The 20,845-nt window shown below is 44.5% G+C and overlaps 1 protein-coding gene across 2 annotated transcripts in view; it reads right to left on the reverse strand.

Annotated features, from left to right (window-relative positions):
* WDR7 (WD repeat domain 7) overlaps window positions 1-20,839 on the reverse strand; it is a 222,565-nt gene extending 201,726 nt beyond the window's left edge. The window contains exons 1-11 of one of the 2 annotated variants that reach the window (XM_069963173.1): window positions 20,692-20,839; window positions 18,683-18,789; window positions 16,890-16,968; window positions 15,209-15,383; window positions 13,541-13,617; window positions 12,147-12,266; window positions 10,354-10,499; window positions 8,603-8,705; window positions 7,852-7,983; window positions 1,985-2,126; window positions 635-883 (exon numbers count right to left, since the gene is read on the reverse strand). In XM_069963173.1, coding sequence (XP_069819274.1) covers window positions 635-883; window positions 1,985-2,126; window positions 7,852-7,983; window positions 8,603-8,705; window positions 10,354-10,499; window positions 12,147-12,266; window positions 13,541-13,617; window positions 15,209-15,383; window positions 16,890-16,968; window positions 18,683-18,789; window positions 20,692-20,769 — 1,408 coding nt within the window. In that variant the 5' untranslated portion in view covers window positions 20,770-20,839. The remainder of the gene's footprint in view (window positions 1-634; window positions 884-1,984; window positions 2,127-7,851; window positions 7,984-8,602; window positions 8,706-10,353; window positions 10,500-12,146; window positions 12,267-13,540; window positions 13,618-15,208; window positions 15,384-16,889; window positions 16,969-18,682; window positions 18,790-20,691) is intronic. The other variant, XM_069963174.1, reaches the window with a different exon arrangement.
* Window positions 20,840-20,845: the final 6 nt, after the last annotated feature.

Genomic DNA, 20,845 nt, shown 5'->3' on the forward strand with positions numbered 1-20,845 from the left:
GGGCCCTGCCGGGAACCCCCGAAGCAGGCTGGAACGGTGGGAACCAGGTGATGTATACGCTCCAGCCGGCGGGGCTTAAAGGGGCGCGCTGCGGACAAACTCGCAGCGCAATGTGCATCCTGCTGCGAGTTTGTTTGCCCATATGTGTACAGTGCATCCTGCTGCGAGTTTGTCTGCCCATATGTGTACAGGGTAGGGATCCGCAGCGATCCTCCCAGTGAGTTCGTATCCTTAAGGCCTATATCCAAGACTGCAACAATTTGTATTGTATTGCTAAAATCTGTCATCTTATGTACACAGCTTCCCGATAGTCCCATCCTGCATTCATGTAATACTACAGGATCTGACTGCAACCAGTTTTTTGTGTAATGTGCGATCATAGAGACACATGGATCCGAACAGGCGCTTTTTTATTTATTTATTTTTAATGAAAACCTCTTTCAAAGCTTCAATGTGTAAACGTCATTTCGGAAAACTTTTGACACCAGACCCATGTCAAAAGTTTTGATCGGTCAGGGTCTGGGTGTTGCGACACCCTCTGAACGAGCTTGGAGAAGCACTTGGCTGAGCCTCATAGGCCAACAATTTTAAAACCCAAATAACCCCATGAAGGTGAAGAGCGAGATTTCCTGACCTCTCCGGAGCATGTGTTCTCCTTGCAGTAGCTGGACTATGGCCGTCTGTGTGGCTGGGACGATGATGATACTGCCGTCCTCCCGACCGCAGACCAGGCGCCCGTGGGATGGGATGTAGACGCTGGCAGTCACTTTCAGAGGTTCGGTGGCGTTTGGCATCACGCTGAGCTGATCGATAATGCCAGCAGGGCGAGGGGACAGCTTGTCAAAGGCTTCCTGCAGCGACATGGTGGTTGTGATTCTTAACCCTAAAACAAATGGTGAACACAACAGAGCTCAGGAATATTAGATGTAAAATCCCATCGCTATATGTATAGTCATATAGGACACAACTAGTACTTACATTACCGTGTACCAGCGTCAGGCCTCCTTCAAGTGGCCATATTGGTTTTGTGGTCGGCAAAACTACAGATCCATGTTGTATGGGCCATGGAGTGTAATACCGTTAGCTGCACATGATCATGGACCAAGAGGCCAATACAAGTCTACGGAATCCACGGTCATGTGTATTGGCCCATAGACTTATATGGGGCCGTGCTTTCTGCAATTTGCACAGTATACAGACCACAAATTCCAGTCTAGGCTTTCACATATAAGCAATGAGAACCCCTTAAAGCAATGGTCTCGAACTTATATGTTCTCCGCTGAGAGCTGTCGTTTTGCAACAGCTGGAGTGCTACAGGTTGACCGTTGATAGTTTACTAAAAAAATTCTTTTAAATTAACTAGTGCCAGAAAGTGCCAGAGATTTGTAATTTACTTCTATTACTTACTTCTTCTTCTTTTCCAGTACTTATAAGCCGCTGTATGTCCTGCAGAAAGTGCTATTATTTCCAGTCTGGAGAGCAGGAGAGGTTTTCTATGGGGATTTGCTCCTGCTCTGGACAGTTCCTGGACATGGACAGAGGTGGCAGCAGAGAGCACTGTGTCAGACTGGAAAGAATACACCACTTCCTGCAGGACATACACCAGCGGAGAAGGACTGGACATACAGCAGCTGAAGTAATGTAAGACTGGAGATTTTTTTTTAAGAAAGTAAATTAAAAATCTCTGGCACTTGCTGGGACCAGTGGATTTGACACAATTTTTTTTGTGAATTACCCCTTTAAAAAAAAAGGATGCTTAAAAGTGGTTATCTGTATTTTTAAAAAAAACACACACGGCTGCTTTCTTGCAAAAACAGGGCCACCCCTGTCCTCAGGTTGTGTGGGGTATTACAATTCACGTAATTGAAAACCCCACACCCAAACTGAGGAAAGGAGCAGTCTGGATAACCCCTTTAAATGTATATTGTGCAGACCAGCTATATATCAGGGCTGTACTGATAATTTTGTTGTGTTAAGCTTTCACCTTCAATGTTGTCTTGCTGCTCGAGATCATCTGGGACGCTCCAGATACTCAGTCTCCCTGAAGAATCGCCTTGGATGAGAAGTTTATGGAAAGACACTCGGCGTCCGTAGAAGAAGCGTGTGACCGGTGGGCAGATTAGTAGCTGCAAGACAGAGAGATGCCAGAATTATTACAAGTGAGCGGCAATAATAACATCAGAGAGTTATCAGCGCGCTTGGCCGCCGTCGCCGCCGGTACGGATCGCGCACTGGAGACAATGTAATCAATACAATGTGCTCTTAACCAGCTCCTGGCTTACACAATGGAAAATATAAATAGCGGGGTTCTTGTAAGTAACACACAGCACACAGAGGAAGCAGCCATTAGCTTGTCTGACCCTTCAGTCCTTTTCCCTCTATATATCAACCATGAAATGTTAGATCAGTGGGTTTATAACCTGGATTATAATGACTGTGAACAGTCTCTTGGCTTTTCAGTGTTAGCAATGTATCATTCAACTAAATCTGCAAAAATCAAACTATCCCCAACAATTTCAAATTCTGGCAGCCTCCAGCCACCACTAGGGGGAGCTGGCTGTAATGGGATGTATACAGGTGTAGTAATAGCTGTAATAGTTTGTTGACAGGAAGCAATTTGGTACAGGGTCTCATTTACAGACACACCCCTAGGTTTACATACATTGTATAGGAATTTATGTGGATAGGGGATAAGTTAGTTTAAGCTGGACAATCTCTTTAAGATCTGGGGACTTAGGGTGGTATTACACGAAGCGATTTTTTTCAATTAACGATTAACGATAAACGATCTCCAACGATCGCAATAGCGGTTGCCTAATAATCGTTCGTTTTACTACACGGAAAGATTATCGGTTATATTGGAGCAACAAAATTCAAGAACACTCCCCTTTCAATTTGCGAGTGAACAGGGAACGGCTAACGACATCTTATTCAAACGAACGATGTGCGAACGATGTGTAAAAGACAAACGATAAAAATAGATTCAAAACCTATTAAACGACCAACGACCAATCGTTCGTCGTTTAATCGTTGTCTACTATTACACTTAAAGATAATCGTTCAAATACGACCGATTGAACGATTATTCGAACGATAATCGCTTCGTGTAATACCACCCTTAAAATGCTGGCAAAGCAAGGAGAACGCACTGTCATATTCCTGGAGCCAATTCATCACTATAGATGGTGCATTGTCCTAACAGTCTCTTTTTGCTATAGGGGAAACAGCCACAATGGTGAGAAGTCCAACCATCCATCTACAGGTATCAGAGGACCCAGGGGGCACCAATAAAATGCCCTCCACACCATTTACACCAGGAAGAGTTCACTGACTCATGATACTTGTGCCATATTCTGACCCTCCCATCAGCCTCAGATCTAAATCAGACCGGGCTATGTTTCTTTACAGAGATCTGGATCCATGTAACCAGCTATAATTCAGATCCATCTGACATTTCTCTACAGAGATCTGGATCCATCTGACCGGCCATGATTTGGATCCATCTCACATTTCTCTACAGAGATCTGAATACATCTGACTGGGCCATGTTTCTTCACAGAGATCTGGATCCATCTGACCAGCCATGTTTCTCTACAAAAATCTGGATCCATCTGACCAGCCATGATCTGGATCCATCTAACATATCTCCACAAAGATCTGGATCCATCTGACCAGGCAATGTTTCTTTACAGAAATCTGGATTAAAGATGAGCGAACCTGGAGCATACTCGAATCAATCCGAACTCAAACTTTTGGCATTTGATTAGCGGCGGCTGCTGAAGTTGGATAAAGCCCTAAGGCTATGTGGAAAATATGGATATAGTGATTGGCTGTATCCATGTTTTCCAGACAACCTTAGAGCTTTATCCAAGTTCTGCAGCCCCAGCTAATCAAATACCGAACGTTCGGGTTCGGTTCGACTCGAACCCGAACCCGGTTCGCTCATCTCTAATCTGGATCCATCTGACCAGCCATGTTTCTCTACAAAGATCTGGATCCATCTGACCAGCCATGTTTCTCTACAAAAATCTGAATCCATCTCACATATCTCCACAAAGATCTGGATCTATCTGACCAGGCAATGTTTCTCTACCGACATCTGGATCCATCTGACCGGGTCATGTTTCCCTACAGAGATCTGGATTTATCTGACCAGGCTATGGGCCCTATTCCACCGGACGATTATCGTTTGCATAATCGTTAACGATTAACGATCTCAAATGACCGCTATTGCGAAAGACCTGAAAACGTTCATTCATTTCCATGGAACGATAATCGTTACTTATGATCGTAATTGCGATCGTTTTTTCTTCGCTATTTATTCGCTATTGCGTTCGTATCTATTGCGAACGACGTCTTATTCAATGAGAAAGATTTGTGAACGGGCAACAATAAAAACAGGTCCAGGACTTGTAAAGCGATCAACGATTTCTTGTTCGGTCGTTAATCGTTAACTGCATTTCAACCGAACGATTATCGTTTAGATTCGAACAATTTAACTATAATCTGAACGATAATCGTCCGGTGGAATAGGGCCCTATGTTTACAGAGATCTGGATCTATCTGACCAAGCTATGTTTCCTGACATCCTCCTGGCCTTGGCTAGCCTAGCCCCAATGCCCAGGCCTCCTTCCAAGTCGCTTCTATCACTGGATTTTCTCGATCTAATATTAATTCATACTGGGATCGATCCACAGAAAAATGACCACTGGATTGTGTCCTGTCCTCAGGGATCACAGGTCTGACCCCTACACTAAAAAGCTCCGGTGTACGTAACTTTCAGAATCGGAAATATTGTGAATATTAGTAAAACAGAATAATTTCTCACATTTAATCTCCTCTCTCCATAGTACACAGCCTACACCTCAGGCTTGTAATGAATACAGATCGGTGTTGCTGCCCCCTGCAGTTCCCGGCCGGTATCGCCTCTCATTGTCTAGCAGAATGAGCAGTAAATGACAATCGCTCCCGTTGTTTCGCTCTATTATCCACAGTCTTGTTTAAGAACAATACAGGGGGATCGTTGAGTAAAAATTTGCAAATCGTCTCCAGAAGTCATTTATAGCGGAGACAATGGGGCCGGCTGGATGAAACGCTTCCTGCAATAATTGCGTCTTGTTAAGAAGCGGCGAGGAGCGGCTGGAAACAAAGACGCAGGAGAGATCTGGAGAAACTGCAATTAAGTTGTTTCACATGAAATTGGTTGGCGTGTAAGACTGTGTGCCGGGCCCCGCGGCGGCCTGGCGCTCTAATGTAGACGTAACCTTACTAATCAATGGGGTATACTTATCACACGGCAACAGAACTGATGGGAGGCCCAGAATAAAAGACCACCCGTGACCACCGGCGCCGCTGAAACTTAATAAACACAGAGCGGGCTCCATTACTTATCAACAAGAACTCTTTAAACAATACAAATATACACAAAGCGACAAGACGTGAATTATTTCTGCGGCCTCCAGCTGTGCATTCACTAACACATGCACGATGACGTATAAGTTACTGCTGGGGTATCTTTTCTTAAAGGGGTTATCCAGGCTTAGAAAAACATGGCCTCTGTTTCCGAAACGGCGCCACACTTATTCTCAGGTTGGGTGTGGTATTGTAGCTCACTTCTATTGAAGAGAATGGAGTTGAGCTGTAATACCGCTCACAACCTGAGGACGGGAGTGGCGCTGTTTGTGCAGAAAAGTAGAGGTGTTTCTTTTAAACCTGGATAACCCCTTTAATTTAGGCTTGACCTGTTAACACTCTAAGACATGTCTCCACCTCAGTACGTCAGGAAACCTTCAAAAAGGTATTCTGACATACCAAAACGTTCCATAAGGCTCACTCACATCGCATTTCACGTCTAATTTACCAGCGGCGCGGTCACCCATTTTAAAGAGGTTATCCAGGTTTAAGAAGAACACAGCTATGTCCTTGCAAAAACAGCGCCATCACTGTCCTCAGGTTGTGTGAGGTATTACAATTCAGCTTCATTTACTTCAATAGAACGGGGCTGTAAAACCCCACACCCAAACTGAGGACAGGAGTGGTGCTCTTTCAGCAAGGAAGCCTGATAAAAAAGTCTCATGCAAAGTCTCCGCATGTGCGGCAGCGATCGACCGAATCCGCCGGAACTTCTCTGTGCGGATTCCTCAGTGTGAAGCCACACTTAAAGGGGTTATCCCCAGAAATACAGCTATTGCCTACACAAAAGGATGAGGAATAACTAGCAGATCAGTGGGGGATCCAGTGGCTGGGAACCCAACCAATCACTTGGATGGAGGCCCCTTGTTCCCCAAGTGGCTGGGGGTCATGAGAATCGGTTCTCATGGTGGAGTTTGGCACTCGGTGATGTTGCACAATTGCGCCATGACACCTTGCCTTCCATGTATGAGGGTACATTCACACATACTATTTGCTGCAAGTTATATCACTGACTTACCAGCAGAAAATCTGCAATAACAAAGTGTGTGAATATACCCTTACAGATAATAAGAAAACTTAATGACAACCTTTCCATTGGTTCATGCAAAAGTATGAGCAGTTCAGGAGCACAGCAGCAGTAGTAAACCGTAGAAAAAAGTGTCCCTTTTTCATTTAAAGAGCTACTCCGATAGGAAAAAAAAAAAATAATGTTTTCAGGTCAGCTGGTGTCAGAAAGTTATATAGATTTGTAATTTAATTATATTTAAAAATCTCCAAAGCAGCAGTAGCCAATCCCTATAGAAAACCTCTCCTGGTCTGGACAGTTCCTGACATGGACAGAGATGGCAGCAGAGAGCACTGTGTCAGACTGGAAAGAATACGCCACTTCCTGCAGGACATACAGCAGCTGATAAGTACTGGAAGACTGGAGATTTTTAATTAGTAAATCTATAAAACTTTCTGACACCAGTTGATTTAAAAGGCATTTTGTTTTTTTCCGTAATACTCCTTTAAAAAAAACAAAAAAAAAACACATGTTGAAATTTTTGATCAGTCACAGTCTTGGTGTTCAGATCCTCCACTGATCGCTAGAATGTGTGGAAAGAAGTGCGCTTTTCCACGCTCCTTCCAGTAATCAGTAGAAGTCTGAACATACAGATCCCAACTGATCAAAACTTTGATTGTAGTTCGGCAACCAGCGGGCGTAGAAAATAGTTGTATAAACAATAGTAAAGTACAGCTGCTGGCCTTAAGGCCCTATCCTACGGAACGATTATCGTTCATAAACTCACTCCAACGACCGCTCGTTAACGATAGTCGCTTCATGGAATTGGTGTAAATGAGCGAACAACAAAGGCAAAAACGCTATATTGTAGTTCAAAATTGTTTTTCAGCATGTCGAAAAAAAAATAGTTGGTCTTTCAAAGATAATTCGCTAATTGGTTCGTAAAATGAGAAATCTTTCAGTTGTTCGTAAAAAGGTTTAAAAAAAGTAGGTGTGTGTATGGTCATGATCACCCCGGCGAACATTTTAAACGACCATGTAACGACCGCAAAATAATCGTTACACTACATATATAGTTTACGTTCCCACGTGTGTTATGTGTCATCGTTCGCTAAAAAAAAATAGTTTAGTGATCGTTAACGAGCGGTCGTTGAAGTGAGTTTATGAACGATAATCGTTCCATGGAATAGGGCCTTTACTTTACATTGTGTTCAATGCTTAATTGGATTGCGGGCACACCCAAATGGAAAAAAGATAATGTTCCTGGAACATGAAACACAGTGGCCGTAGTTTGCTGCTGAATACAGTGTGTGAACATAGCCTAAAAGTCCAACAGTCCACGCAGTCCTGGCAAACCCCATCATGCTATATTAACCACGGCACATCACACCGGCATCAACCTTCTATGCCGCACGGCAAACACCAACTCTTACATCTGGAGACCTTCCGGGGTGTATGTCGAGTAACGTCCTCGGGGTGTACAACTCTAAGACTTTTCCAGGCTCTGAGAAGAGGTCACTATCTGGTATCTCCACAACCGCTTCCACATCAAACCTCTCCAGGGCCTGCTCGTACCACAAAACCACATCATGAAGTACCACCACCAAAACAAGGCACACTAGTACCTACTGCTATATAATAGTAGGGCAGGGGGTGAAGGGGACCTACAGTTCTCTTATAATTGGGGGTATGGGTTAGTTTATCACATCTAGGCTTCCAGCTGAGCTTGTTCTTATACCCAGAAGCCTATATCAATAAGCGGAACTGTAGTGTATAGCATGGGAGGGCACAACAGGAGCCTGAGACAAAGCAGCAAAAAGTGGAGGAAGTGAGAGATTTACATGGTGACTGCATGGAGCCCCCACTAGAGGGAGCTAACTCCATACTGTTATACGCTGGACTCAGTAATACCACAGTAAGCTTCCTCTAATGGTGCGTGTAGGTGGTATTACATCATTTATTAGTAGAATATCCCATATAAGGTTTCTTAATCTGTGGAGCAGGGGCTGTAACTCTGTCACCACTCCTGACCTGTTTTAGTATATCTGTGTATTCCCTATAGCTTTTATAGCTGTGTGAGGTGCTGTTATTCTGTTATGCTGACTGGAGACCTATGACTAAATAACCACCTGGGTGTTACCAGTAAGGGGGGAGGAGGGCACACAGCAATGCAATGACACCCACCTTCTTGTCTTCTTTTGGCATGACGCTGTACAGCAAGGGTGGGATGGAGTTCTCCACTGCTTTACCGACATCGATACGGAAAGAATCGCTGGCCGGGATACAGCTGAAAGAGATGGGAGTGGGAGTAAATACAAGTTAGAACTAAGTAACTAAACAGGACACCATCATTGTTTTATGACTGTAAAGACGGAGAAAAACCAAAAAACTATACTCACCTCCAGCAGGCTGCAGCGATCCTCCCGCCTGGCTTCTATCCAGTCTTTGCGAGATGAAGGGTGGGGGTGGGATGGTAGAGAGCGGCCTCTTTTGGCCAAAAGTATAATGCTGCCCCCGGCAAGAAGAGTGAATGAGAGGGCCAGGAGCCAATGGCTCCCTGCTCTGTCAAACACAGTGCCGCATTTAACTGTGCTCCTGAGGAGTGCCTACAGTTAAAGGGCCAGGGCCAGCATCAGCATCCTTTGCCACTAGCGCTGGACCGGCCTGGCACGCAGTCTGGACAATTTCGGAGCAGTCTGGATTGGAATTCCAAACGCCCCCATAGGGTTTTGTGTGGCATCCGTGCCAGAATTTTGGACAATTTAAGGACACATCCTATAATTTCTTTGCCTATTTTCCGTCTTGCACATCCTTCAGGTAAAATCTTGAAGCCTATCCTTACCCAATAGAACCCTATGGTGGTTTTCCTGATAAGAAACCCAGATAGGCTAAAGGTTTGGTCCCATCACATAAAGTGATGGTATTGATGTAATAGATATATATATCACTCAGACATGGCTTTATGCCATCCTGAGGAGGCACAGGAGCATGATATGGTTTGATGAGCCCGCTTTCACTTTAACCCCCCCCTCCCCCTTTCCTTTCTGGTTGTGTAGGTCGGCAGATGACCGGATGAAGACCACAATAATGATTTCCCCTATACCCACTGTCATGGATGGCGAGGGTTCCTGTATTGTCTGTGGTGTAATATCATGGTGCTTTTTTGGGTCTTTCAGCCGTCACTGAAGTAAGGTGACAGCTCGGAAACATCTGAATATTCTAAGTGACCATCTCCATCCATGGTAAATGCAACAAATCTGATTTAAAGTGTCACTGCCATAGTACAGGAGATTTTAAGAAATTTGGTAATTGGGTTTATTAGGCTAGGTTCACACTTCGTTTTTGCAATTCGTTTTACATTCGTGTGCATCCGTTTTGATCAGTTTTTCCATTGACTTCCATTGTAAAAAAAAAAACGGATCCGTTTTTTTTAACGGACACAAAAGTAGTGTCAGCTATGTTTTTGTGTCCATCAAAATGAAACGGATTCACTTTGATCCGTTTTTTTTACAATGGAAGTCAAAAACGGATGCACACAAATGCATTCGTTTTTTTTTTCCATCCTTTTTTTGCAAAAAACGAATGAAAAAAACAGATTGCAAAAATGCACTCCCTCCACCCCTCCCCTCTCCATAGAAAACCATGAAGACAGGGGGGAGAGCTTCAAACTGCTTTTTCATGATAAAAATGCAGTTTTTGGCTAATAAACCGAAAAACAAAGTATCTTAAAATCACCTGTACTATTGATTTCTGCATTAAAATGGATAATGTTCAGTGCACTGCATTCTGGGAGATGTAGTGTTTTCTGTACAGTGCCTGTGATCACCTGGACTGGAACAAACAACAAAGGGAAAGGCCCCACTGAGGAGACCCCCAGACCATGTGATCTAGTTGTTTATCTATATACCATTGCTAACAAAGACTATAGTGGTCACCTGGCTGGCAGCTTATAGATGAAGCTCTGTCCGTCTTCAGTCCAGATGATGACTTTATCGGCAGCTATGAAGTCTCCTCCTGTCCACGTCTGACCTTCCTCACTTGGGACAGAACACAACAGAGAATAGTCGCCTGCATCAAACACCTGAGAGAAGAAGCACAAGGGGCGAGTAGATGTAAGTGCCGGATGGTTGGACAGCAGCAATAACCGTCTGACATAAGCCATTGGCAATTTCCAGATAGGGACCTAATACGTGACAGCATTAAGTGAGTGAGTTGCATCATGATGTCATCACTCAAGTCGTGTGACGGGAGCGTCCTGCATCCAGAGGAGCCAGGATAGGAAAGTCGAGACCCGTCTCCCAGTGGGGGCATTAATCAACAAGTACATGGGGGGACTATTGTGGGGGCTAACTACTATATAGAGCACTATTAGGAGGGCTGGCTACTATATGGAGCACTATTGGGAGGCTCACCAGTATATGGGAAACTACTGAGAGGGCTGGCTACTTTATGGAGTACCACTGGGAGGGCTGGATAGTATGCAGGACACTACTGGAGGGCTTAATTGTCTCTCAAGCTTTACTTCCCGCTTCCCTCTACCTTCCTATACCTGTACTTGTACTACACATCATTTATCATAGTGCACAGTGCTGGGAGACACACGCCTCTCTGACAGTGCCAGCAACGTTACACACATGCTTTAATAAATATTAAGGTTGAGCCGTGGCTTTGACCAATTTTTCAAATTTTGTCCCACTGTGCATTTGAGTTTGACACCCATGTTCTAGATCAGCGTTTCCTAACCGGAGTGCCGCGGCACACTGGGGTGCCGGGAGAACCCGCCAGGGGTGCCGCGGGATCCCGTGGGAAATGTGTCTCTTTAAGCGGCCGCGCAGCTTCTCGGGATGCACAGATCGCTTTGATGTTCCGCCCGCACAGTGAGCGGGCGGAACATTAAAGCGAGCAGAATGCAGGAGCAGGACCTGTCAGTGTCCTGCTCCTGCATTCCCTCCCATAGGCTGCCAGCACTTCATACTAGCAGCCTATGGGACGCCGGGACGTGATCTCTCCGGCAGGCGCAATGATGTGACGTCATCACACCTGCCGGAGGTCCCGTCCCTGCGGCTCGCAAGATGGAGCCAGAAGAGGAGGAGAGCTGCTCCCGGCAGCCACACAGCGCGGATTAGGTGAGTAGGATGTTTGTTTTTTTAGGGGCACCTCTGGGGGCATTATTAGTTCATGGGGGGCACCTCTGGGGGCATTATTAGCTCATGGGGGAACCTATGGCAGCATTATTAGTTCATGGCGGGCACCTCTGGGGGCATTATTAGCTCATGGGGGCACAGCAGGGGATCCTATATACAGGGGGCACAGCAGGGGATCCTACATACAGGGGGCACAGCAGGGGATCCTACATACAGGGGGCATCCCACATTCCTACTTGCTTTACTGCACATAACACCAAACAGCGCAGTTACTATGGGAGCCTACAGGAGGGAGAAAGGAAAGGAAGCTGCTAGAAATGTGCGGAGCCTAAATTGTTTGTCTCGCAGGTTCTGAAAAGATGAAACGTATCTGGAAGGAATCATCATGGAGGACTGGACTGGATGGAGGAAAAGGGAAAGTGACGCCTCAGATCAAAGAAGACGTCACCTGTGAGTCACTGTATGACGGTTTTCCTATTTTGTATAACATTATTTAGTAGGGGTGCCCCGAGGTAATTTTTTTTTCCAAGGGGTGCCCCGAGAAGGAAAAGGTTGGGAAGCACTGTTCTAGATTACCGTCTTACCCTCCAGTATTTTGCACAGACCACCAACAGCGACCTCTGGGTAAATGCACAGAAGGAAATACTCTGACAGTTCTGGCAATAAATCGGTTTGGATTCTTCTTCAAATACCGGCTCTGTGTCCTGCAAGCAAAGAAGTGAAGGTGAGACCCATAGATACTAAAACATATATAGTCAATAGAGATGAGCGAACCTGGCGCATGCTCGAGTCCATCTGAACCCAAACTTTCGGCATTTGATTAGCGGTGGCTGCTGAAGTTGGATAAAGCCCTAAGGCTATGTGGAAATCATGGATATAGTCATTGGCTGTATCCATGTTTTCCAGACAACCTTAGAGCTTTATCCAAGTTCAGCAGCCACCGCTAATCAAATGCCGAACGATCGGGTTCGGATGGACTCGAACCCGAACCCGGTTCGTTCATCTCTAATAGTCAAGACCCATAGAAACTAAAACTTATATAAGAAAGACCCATACAGACTAAAACATGTACAGATGAGACCCATAGGAAATAAAAAATATGAGAAACATCTGCAAACAGAACTGTAACTAGTGAACAGGTAACTACCAAAAAAAACTTCTTGACCCCCCCCAACCCCTTCACCCCATCAAGAAGAAGTCATTCTGATCTAATACTATAGTGATTTCTACTACAAATGCTTGCATACCCTATAATATACATATTGTGGAGCATCTTTTTTTAGAACTATAGATTGTGTCCTCTTTTGTTCTTCCTGTATCTTTAGGAATATAGTAACAACTGGGTGTTACAAGTTAGGGATGTAGCCCTACACCAGGCGTAGGGAACCTTGGCATGATGGGAGTTGTAGGTTCTGCAACAGTTGGAGAGCCATAGTTCCCTACCCCTGCTCTAGATGGTCTAAGATTGTCCAATAAGGACTGACAGTGCAGACACACACGCCCTTGATGAGTGGAACGGTAACACCCAGTTGTCAATTCATTGTTCTATTTCCAGGAATAACAGAGGAATTACACAGCAGGAAGCATACCAGCCTTGTTACATTATTTCGAGAACAAGAGAGGTGTCAGGTATTTTTTACAGCAGATTTTTTTTTGACTGTTTATTTGTTTCCTGAATGCAAAACAAAACAACCTTATATAGTCTTAAATTAAAAATTCTCTACCATTTAGCTGCTAATAGAACAAAGACAAGATTAATTCATTAGAAAGGACTTTCTGCTCTGTTTGAGATATTAGCACGCAAGGGATGCACAGTAGTTTATATAGAACACAGGGGGGAGAGAAACCCTGCAGGAAGGTTCAGTCTGCTAAGGAGAATCATACAGATATAGAAAGAAAATACAGCACATTCTAAAAGCAAATGTAAGCAGAATTTTTAATAAAGACTTCTCATGTGTTAATACCCAGCCCCTCATACCTGCATGCGGTGAACCTCGGCAGTAATAATCCAGACTTTCAGGATGCCAGTGACGGAAACAGCGACGACGGTGTCTTCTGTTAATCAAGAATATTATATCAATATTACTTACAGCAACTGCTCATCCTTCAGGGTCCCACATGGCATAGTAGTTCATAATAAATCACTAACAGGGGCTAAAGAAAAGTGAATCTAAGATTTGCTAAACCTGAACCTAAGGATTCATTTAGTCTTATAAAAGTTTTTCTGATTTCCAAGTGTTTCAACTCCCCGGAGAAGTCTAGAATAAAACAGTCTCAAGTCTGGGAAACAAGAACAACTATTAGGCCATTTTCACACAATGTATTTTTCATGACAAGAACGGACGTTGTTGCCGGTTAAAACAACAGCCGTTCTTTTTATAAAAAAATGGGTTGCATTTAAATCAATGCAAACAATGGCCGTTGTTCACACAGTGAATTGCACAGCTGTGAAAATAATTAACCTGTAGGCTAGGAGTCATGTAAGGGTAGGCAAAGCAACGTCAGTCTTTGTGTTGGCAGCTGGGATTACAGCAGTGTATACAGGATAGGTGTCCTATCGAGTGAAAGATGTCAAGGTAAAATATAGCAATTTAACCCTGATATTATATGAAATAAGGGTCCTATTGCACGGGACAACTACGACCCGATCATTTTAATAAATAAGCTCTGATCGGCTAGATAATAATAGGGCAGCAAGGGCTGCATGGACATCATAAGCAATGTCCATGCAGCCCTTGCCCTAACACCTGATACCATACCTCTTCCCGCTCCATTCTCCTGTGCTCCGCAGCTTCCCTGTCCCAGTGTCAGCCAATCACAGGACGGGACCACCGCGGCCTGTGATTGGCTGAGCGGCCTGTCAGCAGACAGGACGCTTAGGCGATGAAGCCGCCCGCCAGGACTGGAAAGCTGCAGAGCACAGGAGAGAAAACCGGGAGCTTGGAGAGGTAAGGTATCAGATGTTTGGGGAATCGTCAGCCGTCGGCTGTGAATCCTTATTACACGTAGCAATGCACTGTCGGTACCCAACGATTTTAGGTCCAAATGTAAACTAATAATCAGCCGATGATCGTTTCATCGCTTATAGCAGTTTCTATTAAACGGAGAGATAATTGGCCGAATTGGGCCTGATTCAGTCAATTATCGCTCTGTGTGATAGAGCCCTAAGTGTCTATTAAGTATGTTAAAGGACTAAATAAGGCTCAGGCAGAAAGCCTTTTTAGAAAGAAACTGAACTCAAGAACAAAAGGACACAGTGAGAGGTTAGTTGGGAGAAAGTTCAGAAGCAACGTGAGAAAATATTACTTTACTGAAAGAGTAGTAGATGCATGGAACAAACTTCCAGCAGATGTGGTAGTTAAATATACAATAACTGAATGTAAACCTTCCTGGGATAAACATATCTATACTAAGATACTAAGAAAATGAATACAAATAGGGCAGACTAGATGGACCAGGAGATCTTTTTCTGCCGACAGTCTTCTATGTTTCAACCAAATAATAAAAGGGGTTTTCCTAAAACTCAATAGTGATAATAAATTCTTAGGAGAAGCCATTAATATCAGAATTAAAAGGGTCTCCAGGAAGATCCCTCTAAGAATAATACAATATTCCTGCACTTGGGTGCTCCGGTGCTTAGACTTACCCTGCGTCCTGTGGGAGCGGATGATGCTCATGGAGCTGATCCAGTCTGGAGAGATCTTGGATACCAGTGTGTACAGGACATCCAGGCTGCTGGCATCTACCACAAGGACTTCTGGATAATGGCCGTGACAAAGCAAGCGACCTTCCCGCTGCGTTCCCACAGAGAACTGGTAGAACTGAGAAAAGGAGGAAAAGGCAATAATGAGAAAGAATAGTCACAAAATCTTTTTTTAATGAATGCAGAGTTGAAAAACCATCTTTACTGATCTTTACTCGGCGTACCATAATGCTGGTTCTGCAACCTATTTTTGTCATTTGAGACACTTGTATTGATGTTTCCTTTACAACTAATGAAACTTTATTTGTAAAATTGAAAATGTGAAAAAAATCTCTCAATAAAAAAATTATTGAAACAGGAAAAACCAAAGATGGCTACAATAAAATCTACAGATGACTGCATTCAGCATATAACACCATTCAGCCTAAGACCAGGACGGCACAGAGGAGTGAGGCATGAAGGAGGCACCCAACAGCTGAGAAGCCCCGCCTCAGTGACACTGTCCAGCAATGAACAAAAGAAACTCTACTAATAAAACCAGCAAAGGACATCACTGGTAAAGGTAATTTTGTAATGTAGAGCAGATGCTGCTGGGAACGTCACCTAGGAAAATGGGGGTGACATTATCACTTTAACACTGCTACTCTATATCATGTACAATACACAGAGTTAAAAGGGGTTAGCCGTGTAACAAAAACAATATTCTAAATGATCCCCCTTCCCAATACAACCCTATGTCTAATATAAATGTATAACCTATCTTGCCCCCTTTTCCTGTTTTTTTTTCTCTCATAGTTATCGGCTCTGGAAGTCTAAAATCCCCTACTGTGGGTCCACTCTGACCTTGCTCAGCATCCTCTTTCCCCCTCCATTTGTAGAGACAGGACATATGATCTCCTCTCTGGGGGCTGGGTTAGCTGTCTATTGACTTTAAGACATCATCTGCAACATCTCCATGCACCTGTGCTGTTTCTATAGACTTACATGTGTCCCTGATCCTAGGTTTCTGTAATATGAAAAGTTATAGTTTTCTCTCTGCTTGGTGTCAGTGAATGCAGGTAAATGTACCTGTCTTTGTTACAGCTCTGTAAGTGTTATAGATGTTCTTAGAGTATGGATGTAACTAGAGTGTTTTCATTCACAGTCAGCAAGCAGAGATCTAAACCTACACTACACCCCCACCTCCTGGTAAACAGGTGCCGTTATGCAGAACATAGCTACACCATGCGGGCGTCAGCTCTGCTACATCATCAGCTAGTATGGAATACATATTGGGGTGATGCGATGCAAAATCAGTGAAAAAAAAAAAAAAGAGTCTTGTGTTTACTGTGCAATAGTAATGACAGCAGTGGGCAGGAAATAAAGCTAAGGGGGTGAGTATGGAAATGGACCAATCAGGGAGATGCATGATGGGAAATGGAGTTCCTATCTTGGAGATAAATCGGCTTTTAGAAAAACTTGTAACTCGGGAGTGGCAGCAGCTAGAAAAACAAGTGATAGTTCAAACTACTCAGGGGGACTTGGTGAGTAAGACCAGCTGGCATTTCATTTTTTAACTCTTAGGTGGATAACCCCTTTAAAAAAAATGTAAACACCTTTAAAAGAAACAAGCAAATGAACTAACCTGTATACCGGTGTGGGTACATGCTAATTTAGTATATTCTACACATCTTCCATCATTGACATCCCAGAGACACATCTCACTGTCAAAAGGGAAGAATACAATGAAAGAGAACCAAAGTCATAATAGCAATATAATTCAATATATGCATTTAGATATTGTTTAGTATTATACTAGAGGTCAATGAAAAGAGCTCGGTCATATTAGCTACGTATAAAATGATTACAGAGTATGGCAATAACTCAATCCTGAAAACATTACGAATGTCAAAAAATGAAAACATTCCATAAAATGCAAACGTTCTGAGCTCGGAATGTTTGCGGCAAGTTTTCTGAGCTCGGAATGTTTGCTGCAAATGCTCAGAGCATTTGCAGCAAACATTCCGAGCTCAGAGCATTTGCAGCAAACATTCCGAGCTCAGAGCATTTGCAGCAAACATTCCGAGCTCAGAGCATTTGCAGCAAACATTCCGAGCTCAGAGCATTTGCAGCAAACATTCCGAGCTCAGAGCATTTGCAGCAAACATTCCGAGCTCAGAGCATTTGCAGCAAACATTCCGAGCTCAGAGCATTTGCAGCAAACATTCCGAGCTCAGAGCATTTGCAGCAAACATTCCGAGCTCAGAGCATTTGCAGCAAACATTCCGAGCTCAGAACATTTGCTGCAAACATTCCGAGCTCAGAACACTTGCTGCAAACATTCCGAGCTCAGAGCATTTGCAGCAAACATTCCGAGCTCAGAACACTTGCTGCAAACATTCTGTGCGCAGAAAATTTGCTGCATTTACTGGCGATGACATTGTGGAATGTCGTCATTTACACTAGAGTTCAATTAAAAGAGCGACATTCCGGAACGTCGGCGGCATTTTGACATTCCGCAATGTCATTGGCGTCCCGACATTCTGCACTGTTGTTGCAGACATTCTGCAATGTAGTCAGCGTTCAGACTCAGGAATGTTGGCTACGTTCCGACATTCGGCAATTTCAGAATGCCAGCAACATTTGGGAATGTTGGAACGCTGTCGACATTTGGAATGTCGGAACGCCGCAGATGTTCGGGAATGTCGCCAGTGTTCCGAGTTTGGAATGTTTGCCGTAACTGCAATGTTTTCAGTATTCGGAATTCAGAATGCTTGCAGTGTTGGGAATGCTTGAGGTATTTGGAATTTGGATTGTTTGCAGTGCTCAGAATTAGGAATGTTTGCAGTACAGTACTACTTGTGTTCTCCAACACAGTGCGTTCTGGAAGGCTCATAATGACAGGAATCTCTGCTCTAAACCAGTGGATGGCAGCCAGAGAGGCGCTCCCCACCCGGCATTTCCGGTGATGCGGAGCTCCTGCACAGTGATGTCCCTCCTCTCCAGGGAGTAAAGCTATTGCTTTGCACAGGGCTCGGGTCACCCCCAATAAACAAACGGCATCCCCCTTCATACTACCAGCAGTCCATCAGTCTTGTGTAGGAGGAGAATGAGACCAGAGCCAGAGCTCCTGCAGGTAATGTCCTACCTCTCCAGGTGGCCGACGTGTTTCTTATGCAGCTGAGCGCACATTCCCAATTCCAAATACTGCAAACATTCTGAATTCCATACACGGCAAGCAATCCGTAATGTTTGCAGTATTTGGCATTTGGAATATTTGCAGTATTCTGAGTTCAGAATTCCGAATACTGTAAACATTCCCAATTCCCAATGGAGTATTGCAGTATTCTCTGGTAAATAATGCAGACACCATGTAGTGACGGAGCAGCTGCATACAGAGCTTCATATATGTATACATTGTACACTGCAGACACTCACCCGCTCTCCGAGGCGCTCACTATGTACTGGTGGTCGGTGGACGCACAGGCTTTAGACAGGCAGGTGATTGATGCTGTGTGACCAAAAAGCAAGGCCCGCGGGTTTATCTGAAAATTGAGAACATAAATATCCTACAGTGAAATATTCTATAAAGAAAAAAAAAGAAACAGATCATGCTGATAAAACTGGCTAACAACCTAAGAGGCTGCCATCAACCCATGGGGTGAGTAGGAGAGTTCAGAGGGGAGGGGTAACGCCGTGCTGATAGCAGCCGAAGTGGGTGTGGGCTGTTCGATTTAAATGCAGCTGTCAAAACTGACAGCTGCATTTAATTTAAATGGCTCCCCCCCATTAGTGGTGGTATAATGGGTGCCCCTCTTCATACACACACGATGCGACCGCGAAAGGGTGAGCCGTGCTTGTTGACAGGGCTCTGCGCTGTAATCACGCTGATTGCAGCTCAGCACTCCATTGTTCTGGACTCCAGCAGTCCATAGTAATGGATCACTGATCTCATTAATCAATGCAGTAAGTGTATACTCTATAAGCGATCAGCATAGTTTAACGTAGACAAATTGCAGAGTAAAAAAAAAATTCTATCTCCAATTCCAATTAGGTATCATCGTGTTTGTAATCGCCCAAACTCAAGTTAAAGGGAACCATTCACCCCGTGGCCCCCGGCAGAAACTGACATACAGTGACATAAAGGTCAATATACTTACCACATCGCTCCCGGTCCCGTCTCGGATCCCGTTGTTGACACGGAGAAATCGCCGATTCTTCTTCTCCCGCCCATTATGGTAATGAGCTGAGATGAGTCCAACGTCCATAGGAAACGACGGACGAGTCCAACTTATTCATGAGGTCCTCTTCTCGTCGCCGCCCATCCACGCCTCCTGGAACTTGATTGACGTCTTCAGTCTTCAGCCGAATTCCCGCGCAGGCGCCGCTGTGATGGTCTCGTCACCTCTTCTGCGCCTGCGCGGTAAACAGGATACGGTCTTCGAGCAAATCGGCGCACGCGCAGTAAACAGTGAAGCTGCGGAGCGGCTTCAATTGTGAACTGCGCATGCGCCGAAAACGACTGTCACGGCGCCTGCGCGGGATCCGGCGAGAAGAAAGAAGTCGAGTAGGTAGAGGACCTGGCGTCAATCAAGTGTCGGAGGCGGGGAGAAGGCTGGACTTCGGACCCGGCGGCGCTCATTACCATAATGGGCGCGAGAAAAAGAATCGTCAATTTCTCCGTGTCAACAACGGGCTTCGGGACGGGACCGGGAGCGATGTGGTAAGTATATTGACCTTTATGTCACTGTATGTCAGTTTCTGCCGGGGGCCACGGGGTGAATGGTTCCCTTTAAAGTATGGCATTCCTGATTTCACACGGTAAATGGCGTGAACGGGGAAAAAAAAAAATTGCTGATTTTTTGTCACATCAAATCCAGAAACAGAGTACAGCTTTGTTTTACAGCACGATAACAACAAAATAAATAATGAATGTATATTTCTAACTTGTTTTATTTCCCATCTACTGTTGATTTAGATTTTGAAAGTTATAATGACAGGTACACTTTAAAGATTTCAAGTCTTCCAGTACTTATCAGCTTCTGTACAGGAAGTGGTGTATTCTTTACAGTCTGACACAGTGCTCTCTGCTGCCACCTCTGTCCATGTCAGGAACTTTCCAGAGCAGTAGCAAATCCCCATAGAAAAAAAAACTCTCCTGCTCTGGACAGTTCCTGACATGGACAGAGGTGGCAGCAGAGAGCACTGTGTCAGGCTGGAAAGAATACACCACTTCCTGCAGAACATACAGCAACTGATAAAAACTAGAAGACTAGAGATTCTTAAATAAATGTAAATTACAAACCTGTATAACTTTCTTGCACTAGTTCATTAAAAAAAAAACAGAGTACCCCAGAGTAACCCATGTGTGGTGGTAACAGGGGTCAGACCTGAAAACAGAATGTCTGGTCAGTTATATGGTACTGGCTGTAGCCTAGTGCACTCACCTCCAGCTCCGGTGATAGGTCCCATAGGCAGATCTGTCCGTCATGGCAGCCTGTGATAATCGTGGCCATGTCGTCCATCACCAGCACGGTGGATATACAGTGTGTGGGCGCCTTCCGTCCCCATAGCACAATGGGAAGGACAAGACCGTTTCCA

Source organism: Dendropsophus ebraccatus, chromosome 3 (assembly GCF_027789765.1).
Source record: "Dendropsophus ebraccatus isolate aDenEbr1 chromosome 3, aDenEbr1.pat, whole genome shotgun sequence".
Lineage (NCBI taxonomy): Eukaryota > Metazoa > Chordata > Amphibia > Anura > Hylidae > Dendropsophus > Dendropsophus ebraccatus.